The 19,123-nt window shown below is 27.8% G+C and overlaps 1 protein-coding gene across 5 annotated transcripts in view; it reads right to left on the reverse strand.

Moving 5' to 3' along the window:
- LOC117179745 (centrosomin) overlaps positions 1 to 19,123 on the reverse strand; it is a 136,733-nt gene that overhangs the window by 73,007 nt on the left and 44,603 nt on the right. For all 5 annotated transcript variants that reach the window (XM_033371811.1, XM_033371814.1, XM_033371810.1 and 2 more), the window contains exon 2: positions 17,816 to 17,871. In XM_033371811.1, the coding sequence (XP_033227702.1) occupies positions 17,816 to 17,871 (56 nt within the window). The remainder of the gene's footprint in view (positions 1 to 17,815; positions 17,872 to 19,123) is intronic.

The raw sequence follows: 19,123 nt of genomic DNA on the forward strand, positions 1-19,123 counted from the left end.
ATAATTTTAAAAAATGGTTATAAATGCAATAACATGGCTAATTTCAAACCCAAACAGCGACTAAAAGTGACTAATGTGCGTTAATAATGTAGCTAAGGTTCTTTTAAATTCAAAGAATCTGATGAAATTTATAAGAATTCCAGATGAATTTGAAAGAATTCAAACAAATTGGAAAACATAAATCCCTTGATTGATTGCTTTGTAACCAAATAGTTGAATTTTCAACCAAGAAGATTAATTTTTTGCCGAAAAACATAAATTTTCAACGAAGTAGTTGAATTTTCTACTAAAAAGGATAAATTTCTCACCGAAAATTAAATAGTTTAATTTTTAGTCAAATAATAAATTTTCAAACAAAAAACAACGAAATGAAGAATCTTCATCCAAAAAATGTCTTTTTCACCAAATCGTAGAATTTTCTATAAAGTAGAATCTTTTTTTAACAAAAATGGGTGAATTGCTGATGAAAAATATAATAGTTCGCCTTACAAGCAAGAGATTTTAATCTTAAATAAAAAATAGCTGAAGTCAACGAAAAAGACGAATTTTTAACAAAACAGTTGACTTTTCACCAACAAGGACATTTTTTAACAAAACTGTTTAATTTCCAACAAAATAAATTAACTTTAAACCAAATATTTGAATTTACATCCGAGAAGATTAATTAGCTACTGAAAAAGATGAATTTTCGACTAGAAAATATCAATCCTTCACCAAAAATAGAATAGAGTTAGATTTTTAGTTAAGCAATTAAATTTTAACCAAAAAGAGATGAATTCAAAGGGAAAAAATGTAATACTTGACATTTCAAAAAACAGATTTTAACTTTAAATTGAAAGCAGTTAAAGTCAAGCAAAAAGCAGAATTTTTAAAAAGCAATTCATTTTTCAACCAAAAAGGATGCTTTTTAACAAAAACGTTCAATTTTCAAAAAAGTTGTGTTTTTAACAAAATTATTGAATTTTCAACAAAACACCTAAATTTTTAAAAATATATATAATTTTATAAACAAAGAGATTATTTCTAAACGAAAATAATACATCTCCACCCAAAAGTTAATTTTTAACAGTGTATTTTAAAAAATTATGAATCAACCAAAACAATTGAATTTTCAACGAAAAATTGCTTACCAACAAAATTGTTGAATTTCCTACAAACAGATTAATTTTTTATCAAATAGTTGAATTTTCAACCAATATCATTAATTATAAACGAAAAAAAATATTCGTCCAAAAACACGAATATTCAATCAAATACATGGATTTTCAAATAAAAAAGATCAATTTTTAACAAAATTGGAACAGTTAAATATTCACTTAGGGGTCATTCACAAAATACGTGATAGTTTAGGGGTGGGTGGGGGTCTGACGAATTATCATTTTCCATGTTAAGACTAATGGAGAAAGTATCATGCAGAGGGAGGGGGGGGGGGGGGGGGGGGGGGGGGGGGGGGTCAGAAGTTACTGAAAAATGTATCACGTATTTTGTGAGTGACCCCTTATCAAAATTAATTTTCTTCAAAAAAAATTTTTTTTTGAAGAAAATCGTTGTGAACTATTTGGATTACCTATGTAAATTATTCCGAATTAGTTGGATTATCTGAATTACAAGTTCATTACTTCAATTACTAAAATTACTTCGAATTACTGGATTATAATTGGATTACTTGGATCACCTGAATTACTCCGAATAATCGGTTTTATCCCGAATCACAAGTGGATTCCCTGAATTAGTCCGAACGTTCGGGACTCCTCGCATTAAAAGTGGATTTTGCCTGATTATAGCTGCATTATTCCATATTAGAACTGGATTACAACTGAATTCACATGGATTACAGCTCTATGCATATGGATTACAAGTGTATGCATGTGGTTTACAAATGGATTAACGATGATTACAAGTGAATCACCGAGGATAACAAGTGGATTAGCCGAATAGAAGTTGATTATCCTGGAATACAAGTGAATTAGGTCCGATTGCAAGTGGATAACTAAAATTACAGGTGGACTACATAGAAATAGAACTGTATTACACTATATTAGAACTGGATTACGGCGGATTCCAAGTGTATAACTCTGGAATACGTTGGATTACAATTCTTTATTTATATTACCTGCATTACTCCGAATAATCGGAATTACATTTGATTATGGCAGATTATAACAGTATTGCTGCACATTAGAACTGGCATAAAAGTGGATTACGGTGGATTACCAGTGGAAATGTCCAATTATGTACTTGAATTACCGTTGATTACAAATGGATTACTCGGATCACCCTGGATTACACGAATTACAGTGGATTCCCAGTACAGATATGCAGCGGATTACAAGACTTATTTCCCCCTCGCCTTGCACTGATGCCACATTAAAAAAAAAAAATTTAATCGAGAACTTAGAATTGAAATTTAATCCCTGTTTTTGGAAAAGCATACTAATTTCTATGTTTATTGTCACGTATAGCGCGGTCAGCAAGGAATAATGAGTCATAGTTTTCACTTGCATCTGCGTGCAACTTATTATGTTACGTGCAGTCTACCAAGTGGCGCTCTGAGTGTTGTTCGTCTGAGCTCCCTGTATTTTTAGATGACACATTTAAACCAGAACTGGTCGAAGTCTCTCTTTATTTCAGTTAGCCAACCCATCCCTGTCCACTCTTCGAATCTCCATTCAAAATTTAATTCCGAACACAATTGGCATATTGAAACTAGGAGGAGATTTAGGCAGATAAGATAAACCTTAAGACTGAGAATGAAACATGATAGCCACTCAATGATTCAATACCGTCTTGAAATACAAGCCTTGTCAATAGTTTCAAGATTTCAACAATTCTATTCAAAAAAAAAATTGTTTAACAAAAAAAATACACTTCAACCAAAACCAGCTTCATTCTGAACCAAATAGTTATATCTTCAGCCAAGAAAGATGAATTTTCAAATAAGAACTTTTATACCATCAAAGATTAATTTTGAATGCAAATCAACAAATTTATATAAAAAGATTAAAGCAACAAAACACAGTTGCATTTAAAAAAAAAACAGTTGATTTTTTAAGTCAAAAACAAACACAATTTATTAGAACACTTAAATTTTCAATCTCAAAGGATGAATCTTCCTCAACAAAAATCCATCATAATATCATTTGCATTTTCAATAAAACAATGGAATTTTGTAAGCCAAAAAGACGAATTTATTAGAACACTTGAATTTTCAATCCAAAAGAATTTTTTAACAAAACAGTTTATGCTTAAACTAAATTGTTGAATTTTAAAATTATAAAAATGCATTTTCAGCCAAACAGTTGAATTTTCATCTAAAAAAAAATAAAATTCTAAGATTTTTTGGCAACTAAAAGGTTGAATCACAAACAAAAAAACCAAGCAAATTGTTGAATCATAAAACCAGAAAGATTGCTTTTCCAAAAATACTAAAATTTTCAACCAAAATCATAAAATTTTGAACCTAGAGACGAATTTTCAACAAAAGAAGGTAATTTTCAACCAAATAGATGAATTTTCAACAAAGATTTTATTTCAATTTTCAACATAAAAATATAAATTTAAAATAAAGCTAATTTTTATTTATTTTTAATTTATTTTTAATTTTTATTTTATTTTTTTTATACCAAAAAAGATTAATTTTTAAACTTGACAAATTTACAACAAAAAAGTTTAATTTTTAGCACAAAAATATGCAATTAAAACAAAATTATTTTTAACCAAGATAGTTAAATATTTAACCCAAACATACATAAAAACAGTTAAATTTTCAATTAAAACAATTAACCTTAAACCAGAAAAAGTTGGACTTACTTATCTGGTCCTAATAATTTAGTTCGTATTTAAGCGAAAAAAGAGAAAAAAGGTGACATTTCTTTGGGTTTTCAATTAAGAAACCTTGAAATTTATTCGAATTTAAATTTTTCAATACAATCTTAAAATATTTCATAATTTATTATTTGAAAAACCAAAAAAAATTGAAAAAATCAAAAGTTATAATAAATCACCGAAAGATTCTTTAATTCAATTCTTATTTTTGATTATATTAGATTTTAGGAATTTTTTTGTGCATTCTGTATTTAAAAGTTAAACAACTGATATAGTTATTGTTAAACCCTAAAATGTGCCAAGAAACTAGATAAATCTAGAACGTAGGCCATTTCTGGCACAATTCTCCGTAAATCGTAATTGCAAATCGTCGCCAAACCTTCTGTCGTATAACTAAAAGGCTCCTATTTCTAGAAATCAGTCTGGTTCTTGTTTCCTCCACTGCAATCCTTTAAATCTTAAAAATTAACTTTTTTGTAGGTAATTTATTCGTTTCGTTGGAGATTTAATTGTTTTGTAAAAAATTTAACAATTTGAAAGCAAATTTGACTATTTAGTTGAAAATTGATGTATTTTGTTTAAAATTTACCTTTTGGTAGAATATCAATTTTTTTTATTAAAAGTGCACCTGTTTGGATTAAAACTGATCCTTTTTAATAAAAAATTCATGTATTTTGTTGAAAATTCGTCTTTTACGTTTGAAAGTTATTCTTCTCGTTTGAAATATTGTTCCATTTATGGTTAGAAATTAATTTTTTAAATAGAAATTTTACTGTTCCATTATTGGTCGAGCATTGATTTTTAAAATTAAAATGTAATGTATTTTGTTAAAAACGTGGTGCTTTTTGATAGAAAACAATTCCTCTTGGTATAAAATTCATCTTCTTGATTGCAAATTCTATTTCTTTAAAAATACATTTTTTTCCTCTAAAGATTAATTATTTTAGTTGATAACTTATTAATTTAATTGAAAAATGAACTATTTTCCTAGGAACTCGTGTTTTTATAGATAATTAATTTGTTTCAACTGAAAATATTACTATTCAATTTTTTGTTGAATGCTGATCTTTTTTAATTGAAAACATTTTTTTTTTTTTTTTGAAATATCAAGTATTACATTTTTGGTTGGAACATTCAAATGCTTGGTGGAACTATTTTTACTTAAAAAGTTAATTTTTGTTGTTGAAGATTCATACTTTTAGTTAATAATCCGTTTTTATTGGGTTGAGGGGGGGGGGGTAAATTGATTTTTTACCGGAAAATTGAACTATTTGTTGATGATTCAACTTATAGTTGAAATTTATTTTTTTGACGGGAATTCATATTCTCTCTTGAATGAAAATTTGACTACTTTATTGTTGGTTAAATTCGAACTACTTTAGTTTAAAAATTCAACTCATTAGTTAAAAATATTTAGTAACGAATAAAATAGAAACTAAAGATTAAACAAATAAAATTTATACTATTCAGCATATTATTATATTTTAACAAAGACTTTAGTATATGCAGTAATCTTGTTGAATATTCGTCTTTTTTTCATAAAAAAAATGTTTTATTTGAAAATTTAACTATTTGATAAAAATGTTATGTATCTTGTTGAGAATTCGTCTTTTCTAGTAGAAAATTAATTTGCTTTTTTTGAAAATTCGACTATTTGCTTAAAAAATTCTTTTGTTGAGAATTCATCTTTTTTGGCGGAAAATTAAACTTCTTTGTTGAAAATTTAACTACTATTTGGATGAAAATTTAACTCTTTTGTAGAAAGATCATCTCTTCAATTAAGAAAGCAAGTCTTTAGTTCAAAACGAACGTCCTTTAGTTGAAAATTCCGCTATTGAGTTGGAAATTCGTCCTTTTTGGTTCAATACCACTATTTTTTATTTAAGATGAAAATATTTTATTGCTCAAAATATCAATTATTACATTTTTTGGAGTATTCATCAAAAGTAAAGAAATATTGGCATTAGCGGAGAATTGTGAGACAAAATTTCTTTAGTTTCATTTTTTTTTTTTTGAACTACTAGAAAAATAGTGCCATCACTCAAAAAAAGTATGCAATAGTGTTAATAGTGTGGTGAGCCCGTGGCCTGTCCTTATTACTGAACTATGGGTCATTAGACTTACAATGACGATTTTCAATTTCTTTTCCCAGAAAAAAAGTTACGAGAAGACCATCCCATTTAAAAGCTCTTCGACGAAGTTCATCCCTGGATCTTTTATTCAAATAAAGCTCATCGCACTGCTCTGGATTCTTTGGGTCTGGCGATTCGCTTCATTCCCGATCAAGCGGTGAAAAGAGAAAAGTAAGAAATGACTTTGGAAGTCGAGTTTTATAAATAAAAAAGAAAGAAGGACAAGAGGAAAGGTAAAAGCAAATTGCTGGGCTGATCCACATTCGTGAGTGGCGCCTCTGATTTGCCGAGATCCATTCATACTTTGATTCTGACGAGATAAATTGTTCAGTAACAGCTTGAAAAAATTCATTAAACTCTTTTTTGGTTTTATTCTTTTATAAGTTCATAAGAAAATAAATAAAAACAAACTAATCAACCCAAATTTCTCTCAAAATAGGGAAAACAGGGTGATTTTTCACGATAATAGGAGAATAAATTATTTTAAATAAAATTTATATACATGTTCCATATTTAATTCAATATGAAAAGCTTAAAATTCCAAGTCTAAATATATTGCACTTTTAATAAAACATTTAAATTTTCAACCAAAAAGATGAATTTTATACCAAAAGAGATTAATTTTCAACGAAAACGTTGAGTTCTCAAACTAAAAACTCGCATAACAATTGACTTATAAGCCAGAAAACTCCACCAAACAAGATACATTTCCAACCAAAGGGTTGAACTTTCGACCTAGAACTTTTCTATAAAAAAATATGAAAAAATATGAAACAAAACGGATTAATCTTTAACAAAAAAAGATGCATTTACAATCAAGAACTGTTCAATTTTCAGCCGAAAAAGTAGAATTTTAAAAGAAATAGTGCAATTTTCAACAATACAAAATTAATATTGTCGACCAAACAGTTGGATTTAAAACCAAATAGTGAAAGTTCCAAAGCATACTTTTCAAAGCAAAATTTCAAACTGCAAAGATGAAATTATAACCCAATGGTTGCATTTTTTAAACAAAAATGAATAAACTACATCCAGAAACAGATAAATATTCAAGCAGAATTGAATTTTATTTTAAAGCCAAAAGAAGGTATTTTCGACCTAAAAATAAGAAATTTCTATCCAAAAAGATGAATTAACCAAATGGTCAAATTTTCAACAAAATAGACGAATTTTTAAACAAATAGTTGAATTTTCAACTAAAAAAATCGATTTTCAACCAAACAGTTTCATTTTCAATTTAAAAAGGTAAATTTTTAGTCAACAATGGAATATTTAAATTTTCAGGTAAAAATCTAAATTTCGAGTAATACTTGATATTTCAACACAAAAATATTGTTATCAAAAAACCAAAAAAAATCAATCCAACCAATAACGACGACTTTTGAAAAAAGTAGTTGAAATTTCACAGAGTTTCTACCACAATATACAAATTTTTTATAATTTCTTTAGTTGAACTTTCAGTTTAAAAAATTAATTTTAAAAAATGCATCAAAATGCAATCAAAATAGTTAAATTTCAAAGCAAAGATAAATCTTCATAAAAAAAAACGAATTTTTATTAAAGAAGTTCTACTTTCATCTGTATAGTGGAAATTTCTAACAAAATAGTTGAATTTTAAAACAAAAATATGAATTTTCAACAAAAAAAGTTTATTTTTAAACAAATAGTTTAGATTTAAAAATAGTTTAATTTTCAATTAAATTTTTTCAACCAAAAAAGATTAATTCCCAACCAATAAAATATTTTTATTAAGAATGAAAAACAGTTGGATTCAATAAAAAAAGACGAATTTATAACATAACAGTTAAATCCTCAACCAAAAATTTATAGTAATAGTAATAGTAACATTTCCAGTTAAATCAATAATAAAGCAAAGAGATGAAGCTCCAATAAGAAAATTAATTTTTTACAAAGTAATTCCATTTTCAACCACGTAGATGATTCCTTAACAAAAAAATATTTTTATTTTAAATAAAAAACAGTCAAACTTACCAAAGAAGAAGAATTTTCAACAAAGTAGTTCAATCCTCAATCCAGACAATAGTTCAGTTCTCAACTAAACAGTTAAATCATTAACCAAAAAGGATGAATTCTTAACAAAGAAAACCAATTTTATCTTAAAAAATGGAATTACATTTTAAGTTAAAAAATTATCCTTAAAGAAAAGCGCAATAGTTGATTGTTAAACCAAGATAGATTTCAACTAAAAATAAGAGTTGAATTCAAACAAAAAAGTCGAATTTTCAACAAAATAATTGAAGCCGTAACAAAAACAGATCTTCAACTAAAATGTAGCATTTTTAACCAAAGACGGTGAAATTTCTACCGAAATAATTGAATTTTCAACCAAAAAGAATTAACTTATATTAAAATAGTTGGATTTTTTTTATTTCTATTATTTCAGTTCGCCATTAGTTGCAAAAATGTGGAAGTATCTTAAAAACAGGGAGGAAACAAGGAAATCTTTAATAAACTAAAAATTGAACTAGTTTGACTTTACTTAAATAAAGACAGATTTGTTTGGTGTCTTAGGGACCAGAAACAAGTTCAAAATAAATCTTGCTGATCTTTCTTTCTGAAAGTTTCTGAAATTGAGAAACTTGTTAAAAGAGAGCATTGTCGTGTATATGAGTAAAGTCGGGATTCTTATCTTGAGACTGATTGTCGTGATCGCGGAAGTAAGAAACAAGTCGTCAAAGAGAAATGTCTAACATGTCTGACATGAATTTACTACAGAAAATACAAATTTACAAATTCACTTCACACGTTTTGGTGTCTCTGGACGTAACCAACTTATTCTACCACAGTTCATTGCACTGCTGCCCTGTCTTGATGACTGCAATTATTTTCAATGCAGCCACAATGACACTAACTTGCATGGTAACATCAAAGAGGTCACATTATGTATCAAGTATTGCAGATATACCTTGATTTATTAATCGGGACTGACGTTATGTTATCGTGAATTAAAATCTTGCTAATATTACATTTTTTTATAAACCTTTTAAACTATTTTAACCCTATATTTATCACGTTTATAAAGGGTTTATGTTTATAAGCGTTTAGCAGGTCCGTAGGTTTTGCACCGTAATAATTTTTGTCGACTCAATTTTGTTCGTGAATTTATATAGGGATTATCGAAAAATTACGTAAGACAATTTGGGAGAAGGGGGCATTTGCTAAAATCTTACTGTTTTTTATGAATGAACAACATAGTTCAACTTTCCGCCAAGTAGTTGAACTTTCAACGAAGAAAGATGAATTCTCAAAAATGTAATAATTGATATTTTAAACTAGAAAAGATTGCCATTTCAAATAAAAAACAATTCATTTTCAAATAGTTATAAAGTTATAAAGTAAAATTGTAAAGAACAAAATTTTCATCCAGAATGTTGAATTTTCAAGTCTAAAAGACGAGCTTTCTACTTAACAGTTAAAAGTTTAAATCAAAAAGATGAATTTTCAACCAAGAAGATTAAGTTCCTAATAAAAAGACGAATTCTCAAAAAAATAATCAACTTTGAACCAAATAGTTAAAGTTTCAAACACGAAGATTGATGTTCGTCAAAAAAAAAAGAATTTTCAACAAAATAAAAAAGTTTTTAACCGCATAGTAGAATTTAAAAGCAAGAAGATTCATTTTGATCAAAAAATACGAATTTACAACAAATTGCGTAAATTTTAAACTAAATGGTTAAATGTTTAATTTAAAAATGACGGTTTTTGATCAAAAAATGCAATAATCACATTTGTATGACTAAAAATTAACTTTAAACAAGAAACAAACACATGTTTTCTACAACAAAGTTAAATATTCAACCAAAAAAATTAATTTTCTACAGAAAAAACGAGTGGTACTAAAATGATCAGTTTCCAACCAAATAGTCGAAATTTCAACTAGAAAAAAAATGTTTAATTTCCAACAAAAAATGGAATAGTAAATTAGTTATTAGTAAATTAATTTTCAACATCAAATCTAATTGATGTTTCAACCAAAAAAGATTGAAATTTTTAATTAATAACAGTTGACTTCAATAAGAAAAAACGTATTTTCATCATATAAGTTTAATCATCGTCAAAATAGTTTAATTTTCATCCAAAGAAACGATTGTTTAACCAAAAAGTTAAAATACTTGCTTTTTCACCTAAAACAGATTAAATTACAACTTAAAATAGAATGCTCAATTGAATAAATAAATTTTCAACAACATAGTACAATTTTCAACAAAAAATATGAATTTCCAATAAAAAAGATTAAATTGATATATAAAAAAATCAGTTTCTGCCAGAAAATATTAATTTTTAACATAATACATGAATTTTCAATAAGATAATGACATTTCAATAATGACATTTAGTCATGACATTTCAAATTAAAAATTAAAATTTTCAAACTCAGGGTTGTTAGAAAATACCAATGTCAAAAATCTCTGACTTTTTAATAAAAGACACAAATTTTCAACTAAAAATAGAATAATTCCATTTCTAGGTGAAAATCGTATATTATGCTACAAGTGCGGAAAGTAGGCAGTTCCACACGAGTGTGAAGTTAGCTGTGCGAGCCAGAGACGACCCGAAGATGAGCCGATGGCAAATGCTGTAAACTTCACAAGAGTTGCAACTGCCTACTTTTAGCTCCTGTAGCACACGATATTTATTCTAACAAATGTGGGAAATTTTCGATTCGAGAAACAATCAAAACTAATTTTTTGAAAATGTATAGTATTTTTTGGAAATTTATGGTAAAATTACAAACATTACACGGAAATTCCGGAAATTTTTAGTAAATCTGTAAATTACCGAAAATTTATACAAATTTAGTGTATCCGAAGCTTTTTGGAAGATTTTCAAAAATTTCAAAAATTTCTGAAAATTTGATAAATTTCCTAAAATTTATGAAAATTGGCTAAATTTCCAAAATTTTCAGAAATTTTCGGTAATTTATCGGCAATTTATGGTAATTTATCAGTAATTTATGGTAGGTTATGATTCCGACAGTACGGGAAAGTAATTCTGACTCGAAATGCTCAAGCGCAACAGCAAGAAAAAGTAATCTTACTCAAAGAGCGCAAGCGCAGCAGCTAGAAAGTCTTTTTCTAACTGCTTTTTACCACGGTTTCGGAATTGGTCACTTCCCGCACGCAATACATGCGTCGAAAATCGAACATTTCGTACGTGTGTTAGAAAAAATTGATTTTTTACCTAAGAACTCTAATTTTTAAAAAATTAATAGTTAACATTTCAACCAAAAAATAAAAAATTTCTACTAAAAAGCATGAATTTTCATTCAAGAGTATTACCTTTCTTCGAAAAACGGATAATTAAAAAAATAGCAAAAAATTAATTTTTCACCGAGAAGACTATTCTGCGACAATAGATAGGATTTTCAACCAAAAATATGAATTTTCAATATTGTCGACTAAAGAAGGTGAATTTTTAATCAACCACGGAGTAGTTATATTTTCATTAAAAAAAAAAATAATTTTTAGCGAAAAGAAAAACAATTATCGACGAAATAGACACATTTTTAACTAAAGGAATTAACTTTTAACTAAAATGGTGAATCTTCGAAAAATATTAACTTTTTACCAAATAGTTGAGTTTTCGACGAAAAAGATGAAATCAAACAGGTAAATTTTCAATAAAAAAAGGAATAACTATATTTTCAGTTGAAAAAGTTAATTTTCAACAATGAAAATTGATTTTTCAACCAAAGAAATTCATTTTCAACCAAGAAGATGAATTTTTTAACAACTAAAAAAGATAAATTTAAAATAAAAAACGGCATTCATTGGATCAAATTTAATTTTTAGTTGAGAAAATGAATCAATTTTTACTTAGAAAATTAATATTGAATCAGTTAAAAACGAATTTTTAACCAAATAGTTTACTTTCAACAACAAAAATTTTGAATTAAAATAGTAAATCATCAACCCAAAAAAAAACATTCCAGAAACTTAGCATGGATATGAACCACTTTAGCTGTGTTAAGTGTGAAAGTCGGTAAGGTAGGAAACTTGATCTAGAAACCCCTGGCCTATCTATTGGTTTATTTATTGGATTTTTAAACTGCTTGTAATTAATTGGTACATGATAAAAATTGTATGCAGCTTTTTACTTTTTTGTTAAAAAGCAGCATGTATGCGATTTAACTCTGCGAATTAATATTTCGCACACTGGACGTTGAAAATTATATCTATCCAATCTGACCAACATGTTTCCTAGTATCAATTAGAATGATGTCCCTTGTGTTCCGGCCATTACCGTCTCCTTTCCCATCATTTCCAAGTTCGCGAAACTCAACATCTAAGTTTAACCACACGAAATTCTCTCCTTATTATGCACTAAGGGCCTGTATCGAATTGTGACCAATTACGTGGTGTATACTCAGCGGTTTTATAGTTTTAAAAATGTAAATATAGTGTCGAATTTTTGGGAAATAGTTGCAAATATGTAAGGGCAAGTCTTTTTAATCCAATTGTATTTTTATTTAGTTTAAATAGTTGAATTTTATTATTCTTTAAATTGGAATGCAACTGAGCGCAGGGCTTTAGAGTCCTAGCTAAAAAAGAATAACACTAAGTTTTTTAAACAAAATAAAAATTCTAATGGACCAGTCAGAAGTGCCTTTAACATATTTTTTTTTTAGAATTAACCCATAAAAAATGTGCAGGGACGTCCGTTAGCATGCTTTCTATCATTCTTCAGATTTTGAAGACAAAATATTTATTAATCTAGAAAAAAGCCGGGGGAAACTAAGACTGATAAAATCGATACTAATTTCTAAGCGCCATGGAAATTAATCAAATTAACGAAAATAAATTTTGTTTTCAATTAACCCACAAAAAAAGTGTGCAGGGACGTCCGTTAGCATGTTCGCTATCAATTCCCAAATTTTGAAGACAAAATATTTATTATTCTAGAAAAAAATCCGGGGAACCTAAAACTGGCCAAATCGATAATTTTCTAAGTATCACATACCCTTAATCTTATGTACATTAGATCTCTAAAATTAATTACTGCAAAGTATAAAACAATATTCATTAAAAGATAGATTAACATTTAATAGAGAAAAGGTAAATTATAAAATTTTCAATTAATTCTAGTTCCTAATTGTAATGTTACATTAAAATTACTTTTGTGCTGTATAAGAACTGATTAATGTATAATTTCAAAATAAAATGATTGCAATGCAAAAGGCAAAAAAGAGTTCGGGTAGCTATACTTAAATCCTGTAAAAAATTCCCTGACAATTCCAGACTTTTTTCAGATATTTATAGATTAGTAAAAAAAATTAATCAGTTTTAGTGATGGATTCGAATGTGATTGACCGTAAATTATCTTTGTGGTCAAATATTCATTATCTTAGCTTGCAAATTCAACGATTTGGTAGAAAATTAGTCCTTTTGGCTTGAAAATTCATCTCTATTTTTCGAAATTTAATATTTTTATGGTTGAAAATGCAATTTTTTCTAGAATCTATTCGTTTCTTGGTTTAAAATGTTTACAGCTTGGTACAAAATCCTACTATTTGGCAGAAAATTCAACTGCTTATTAGAAAATTATCTGTTTTTTTGAAAATATAACTCCTTTGTAGAATATTTGTTGAAAATTCATCTTGTATTAATTTCTTTATTGAAAATGCAAGTGTTTTATAGAAAATTCATCTTTTTAGGTTAAAAATTTAAAACTTTAGAATTTTTCTCTTAGACTAAAAAATTCAACACTGATTGAAAATTCGTCTTTTTGGAGAAAAAATTTCGAATATTTTCGTAGAAATATAATCTTTTTTTATTTAAAAATTCAATTTTCTGCAAGGAAAAGTTGTTTCGGTTTGAAATTTTTTTGCATCTTTTGTAATTCACAATTCAACTTTTTGTTTTAACAATTCATATCTTTTGGTAGAAACTAAGTCTTTTTTAGTTAAAAACGCAACGGTTGAGTAGAAAACCAATCTGTTTTGGTTGAGGATTTATCTAAATTGTTGAAAATTCGACTTTTGAAGATTAAATTCTACTTCATTTCGGTTAAAACTTTAACTATTTTTTTATAGTTATTTTTTTAACAGGAAATTTAACTATTTCATTTTTAGCTGAAATTTATCGATTTTGTGGAAGAATCGTTATTTTTTGGTAGCAAGCAAAAACACTTTTGGTTAAATACGCCACTGTTTAGTTAAAAAATGATCTGTTTTAGTTGATAATTCAACTACATACTTTGTTGGGAATTTATCCGTTTTGGTTTAAAATTTCAATAATTGTTTAAAGATGGAACTATTTCGTTGAAAATACATCTTTTAACACGATATCAAATTTCCCTGACACAAAAAAAAATCCCTGACGATTCCCAGTTTTCCAACTGGACGATTTCGATTCCTAGTATTTCAATAATAGTAAAAGTTACCTCATAGAACTTAAAACGAATACTTCAACCTCAAAATATAATTGCTCATCTTCACGGTGGTCGGAAAGCATAAACGAGACTAAAGCATGCAGGAAACTTCCCAGAAACTTTCTGTCATCTAGTCCTGGTTTTACTGTCACCAACCAGTTTTAGAATTTGAACTCATGATGAGAAAAAATCCCAGAAGGAAAATTTTCCCTTTAATTCTCATCTAGTACTCAGAATTGTATTTGAGCTTCTCAGTGTGTTTGAAAAATATTTTTAAACCACTTTGAATAGCTGCCATAAAAGATATTATAGTGACCTTAATAAAATAATTAACGAACTCTGTTCGCCATAAACTGTTGATATTCAGTTTAGAGTTAATTATTAATTTCACACCGCTTTTTCGACCATCATTTCCTTCAACCAATAATACGCTTCAGTTCAGAACCAATTCATTTCGGAAATTAACAATAAAGAGGGGTGTGGCAGTAAGACGATCAAGGAAGGTAAAGAAAGATAGTTTCATTGTCCAAGATATCAGGATTGGTATGAGAAGTCTTTGGAACAATGAGCCAATTCAATTCGATCAATGTTCAATAAGCGATGATAAATGATCGAAAACATGACATCATATTTTATTAAATAATTTCAGGGCGTCTGCCCATTGGATAATTTTTAATTCCCGGTCATTTCCCGTGTATAGCCCCGTCAATTGATCAATTTTTCCAGTCAAATTTAAACCGTTCAAAAGATTTGAATGGTTTCAAATGATCTATTAATATTTCAGAATATTTTTAAACTATTGAAATTTTTAAATTTAAATCGAAAAATGTACTATCAATTATAATGCTGAGTTGGAACATCAGATTACAATCCATTCAGAGCCAATTCATGTTGATCAATGTTTCATAAGTGCAAATAAACGATCGTAAATAACATGCAATGTTATTGTATTGAATAATTTCAGGTCTACCCGATGGATGGTTTTCAATTTCCAGTCATTTCCCAGGTTTCTTCCGGACAATTGTTAATTTTTCCCAGTTAATTCAAAACAGCTTAAAAGAACAGGGATTTTTTTAATTCCCCCTTCTTTTAAATCAGAATTAAACTAAATTTTCAAATTCTCTTTTTCAATAAAATAATCATTCTTCACGAGAACCCCATGTCCTAAACACCAAATTATAATTTTTTACGGAAATTCTACTAAAATAGTTCAATTCCCTAACAAACATGAATAATTGTCAGTCATAAAACTGATTTTTTAACAAAGTTCAACTTTTACAACGTAGTTCATATTTCAACCAAACAAGATTAATTTACAACCAAATAGTAGAGTTTTCAAACAAAAATAGTTAACTTCAACCACAAGCAGATGTATTTATAACCAAAAAGTTAAATTTTTATGCCATTTTTACAAGGAATCTGTACTATCATAGGAGATGGTAACAATCGATCAGTTGAGATCTCTTTCACCGACCGTGGAAATGGAAAATCGTCACTATCGATCTAAGTTAACTCCTCAAATAGCAGAACATTCTTAACGTTGAAAAGAAGTTCAGAATTACTTTTTAAAGTTAAAATGTTTTTTTTTCCAGAAAAAATATTTTAATTTTAAAAACAAAAAATAAGTCAACCAACAGAAACTAATTTTCAACAAAGTAGTAGAATCCTCAACCAAAACAGACTAATTTTTATTTAAAAACTTACAATTTTTATTTTTTTATTTTTATTTCTATCGCAAGCGATGAATTTTAAACCCAAAAGTCGATTTTTCGACAAAATAGTTTACTTTTCAACCCAAGACATTAATCTTAACCACAAAAATAAATGTTTTACAAACTGGTTCTACTTTCAACCAAGTAATTGATTTTCCAACCAAAAAATATTTTAATATCAAATAAAAAACAGTTGAATTGAACAAAAATACGAAATTTCAAAAATAGTTGAATCCTTAAACAAAAATATTTTAATCCTCAACCAAAGAGTCCCATTTTTATTCAAGAACAATGAAAGAATCATTAACCAAGTAAATGAACTTTCTACCAAAAAGGATAAATTTTCAACAAAATTCATGAATTTTCAAGCAAAGTAAAAATTTTCACTTGAAAAAGAAAAGGATTAAATGTTTCCAGACGGCTGGAAAATATTCCAAACTGATGCAATATTCTTTCTTGCAATATATCAGTTCTTTTGGGTAAGGGGTAGTTTTCCAATGTTAAGGAATGCTTTTGGAAAATTGATTTTAGGGACGTTGGAGAGCCTAAGATCAGCCTTCAATTCTGATGTATTCACTTTTATGATTGCTGCATATTTACTTTTTAGTTATTTATTTCTACCGTGGCACTGTTAGTGTGGCTAACCATTATTTCTACCGTGGCACTGTTAGCTTTACGTAAAGCTGACAGTATCATGCATTACAAAAAAATGTACAGCCAACAATTATCGCATTCCTTTACAGGGTAGTTTTCGAGTGTTAGGGGTGATTTTTGGAAATAAATTTTTATGTTTTCTGACAGCTAGAAAATATTTCACTGATAAAATACTTTTTCTTGCAGATTGTCAGCATTTTTTGGTAAGGTGTAGTTTTCCAATGTTAAGGGATGGTTTTGGGTGCGTTGGAGAGTCTAAAATGAGTCCTCAATTCTGATGCACTCACTTTCATGATTAGTGTATAGTTAGTACACTATCAGTACTTTGTGGTAAAGGATAGTTTTTCTAGGTTAAAGAATGGTTTTGTAAAATTATTTTGGGTGCGTTGGAGGCCCATAAATGAGGCCTCAATTCCTGTGAAAGAAAAAAGTTGATACAACAAATATTCCTACCATGGTACTGCTATCTTTACGTAAATCTGGCAGTAACATGCATTTTTATAATTAATGCAGAACCCAAAATGTGGCTTTTGGTTATTAAATAATCCCTTAATTATGGCATAGGGTATACTTTGTTTTGACAAAGTGACACTTCCAGGTTTACCCACCTAAGAAATTGCCTCTCCCAAAGTCAAAATTAATTGTAATTCATTATAAATTTCCTGTTCAAACGTCAAATTTATAATTATTCACGGAAATTTCCGCTTCCAAAATCGAAATTATATTTCTTTACTGAAAATCTATCTCGCAACTCAGAATAATAATTCTTTACGAAAATCCCCTGTCCTAAACTCTAAATTATAATTCCCAGTTTACAATACTGGAAAATTTTTATTTGCAAAAAAAATAGTATTTCAAACAAATTGTGATTTGGAACAAGTAGTTTGAAAAATCTAACAAATTCTGACTTGAAATAAGGACTGTTTTTGTAAAATCTCTTTTTATGAATCATAATTAAAAGCGTTTTCAAAAATCAAATGAAATAGTGCATTTCAAAATGATAATACCCCTTATTGTGCACTGTAAAATTGTAGACTTGTATTCGTACTAATTTCACAGCAAACAAATTTTTGAATTAAAAATATAAATAAAGATACTCACCATTGACTAGAGGAAGAGTTTGATTCATCGTTATGTCCTGCAGTGGCATATTTGTACTGAAAAAAAAAAATAATAAAATACCAATACAAATTTTCGAAAAAGGGGGTATTTTAAATTTTTGGGCTTTTTAAATTTTCCAATTGAATATAAAAGACGTTTGCAAGACAGGAGGCAACTCCCGCCTTCTCCTTTTGGGCCTAAAAATAAGTAGAGTAAAAACTACCGGTTCTTAAACTCGAAAGCCCTAATATTAGAAAGAAATCCCAGGGTTTAAACGCCGAGTCTCGTTGAGAGAAATCCGTTACGACTTCTTGATTTGAAACTGTTCCAATAAATTAAACATTCGGGCATCTATTTTGCTATTGATAGTCATATATTCTACAATTTTGATCCCAGAAGTTTACTGCAATACGGAAACGAGAGTGTTCCAGTAAAGTTTAATTTAGATTTCGTGTAAACTCTAATTTCACCCTCACTGTCCCTGCCAAAATTCGTAATTCAATCCTACAATAAAAAATAAATATGAAAACATTAGATACAGACTTCACAGCCCAAAATGATCTCAAAACAGGGGAAATTGGATAATTTTCACGAAAATAGGAGAATAAATTCTTTTCAATAAAATTTTCGATAAACAAAGATTACTCTTTAACAAAATAATTCAATTTTGAACCAAGAAGATTAATTTTCTCCTAAAATAGAGGAATTTCCTAGATGAATTTTGAACAAGAAAGTTATTTTTCAGTGAAAAATATGAATTTAAAAAAAAAAGAAAAAAAAGAGTTTTAAAAAAAATAGTGGAATCCTTAACCAAAGCAGATTATGTTTTAACCCAACAGTTGCATTTATAATAAAAATGATGAAATTTCTACCAAAAAAAGATGAATTTTCAACTGAAAACAAAATAATTAAATTTCAAATCAAACAGATGAATCATCAACAAAAACAAATGAATTTTACCAAAGTAGCTCAACTTTGAACCACGTAGTTCATATTTTAACCAAAAAAATTTGAATGTTCAACCAAAAGCGAAGAATTATAAACTAAGTTGTTAAATTTGTAAAGATTTTCTAGTAAAAGAGACAAATTCGGAACAATTTCAACTGTTGATTTCGCATTTAATCAAATTAATTTTTAACCAAAAAAAATTAGCAAATTTTCAATAAATTGTTACATTTCCAAGCAACGATGAACGTATTGAATTATCAGACTTTCTGCTAAGAGAAAAGTTTCAAAAATTTCCACTTTCAACAGTTGAATTTAGAGTCAATCAAATCAATTTTTAAACAAAAAACAAACCAATTTTGA

The sequence above is a fragment of the Belonocnema kinseyi genome, chromosome 9 (genome assembly GCF_010883055.1).
Source record: "Belonocnema kinseyi isolate 2016_QV_RU_SX_M_011 chromosome 9, B_treatae_v1, whole genome shotgun sequence".
In the NCBI taxonomy this organism is placed as follows: domain Eukaryota; kingdom Metazoa; phylum Arthropoda; class Insecta; order Hymenoptera; family Cynipidae; genus Belonocnema; species Belonocnema kinseyi.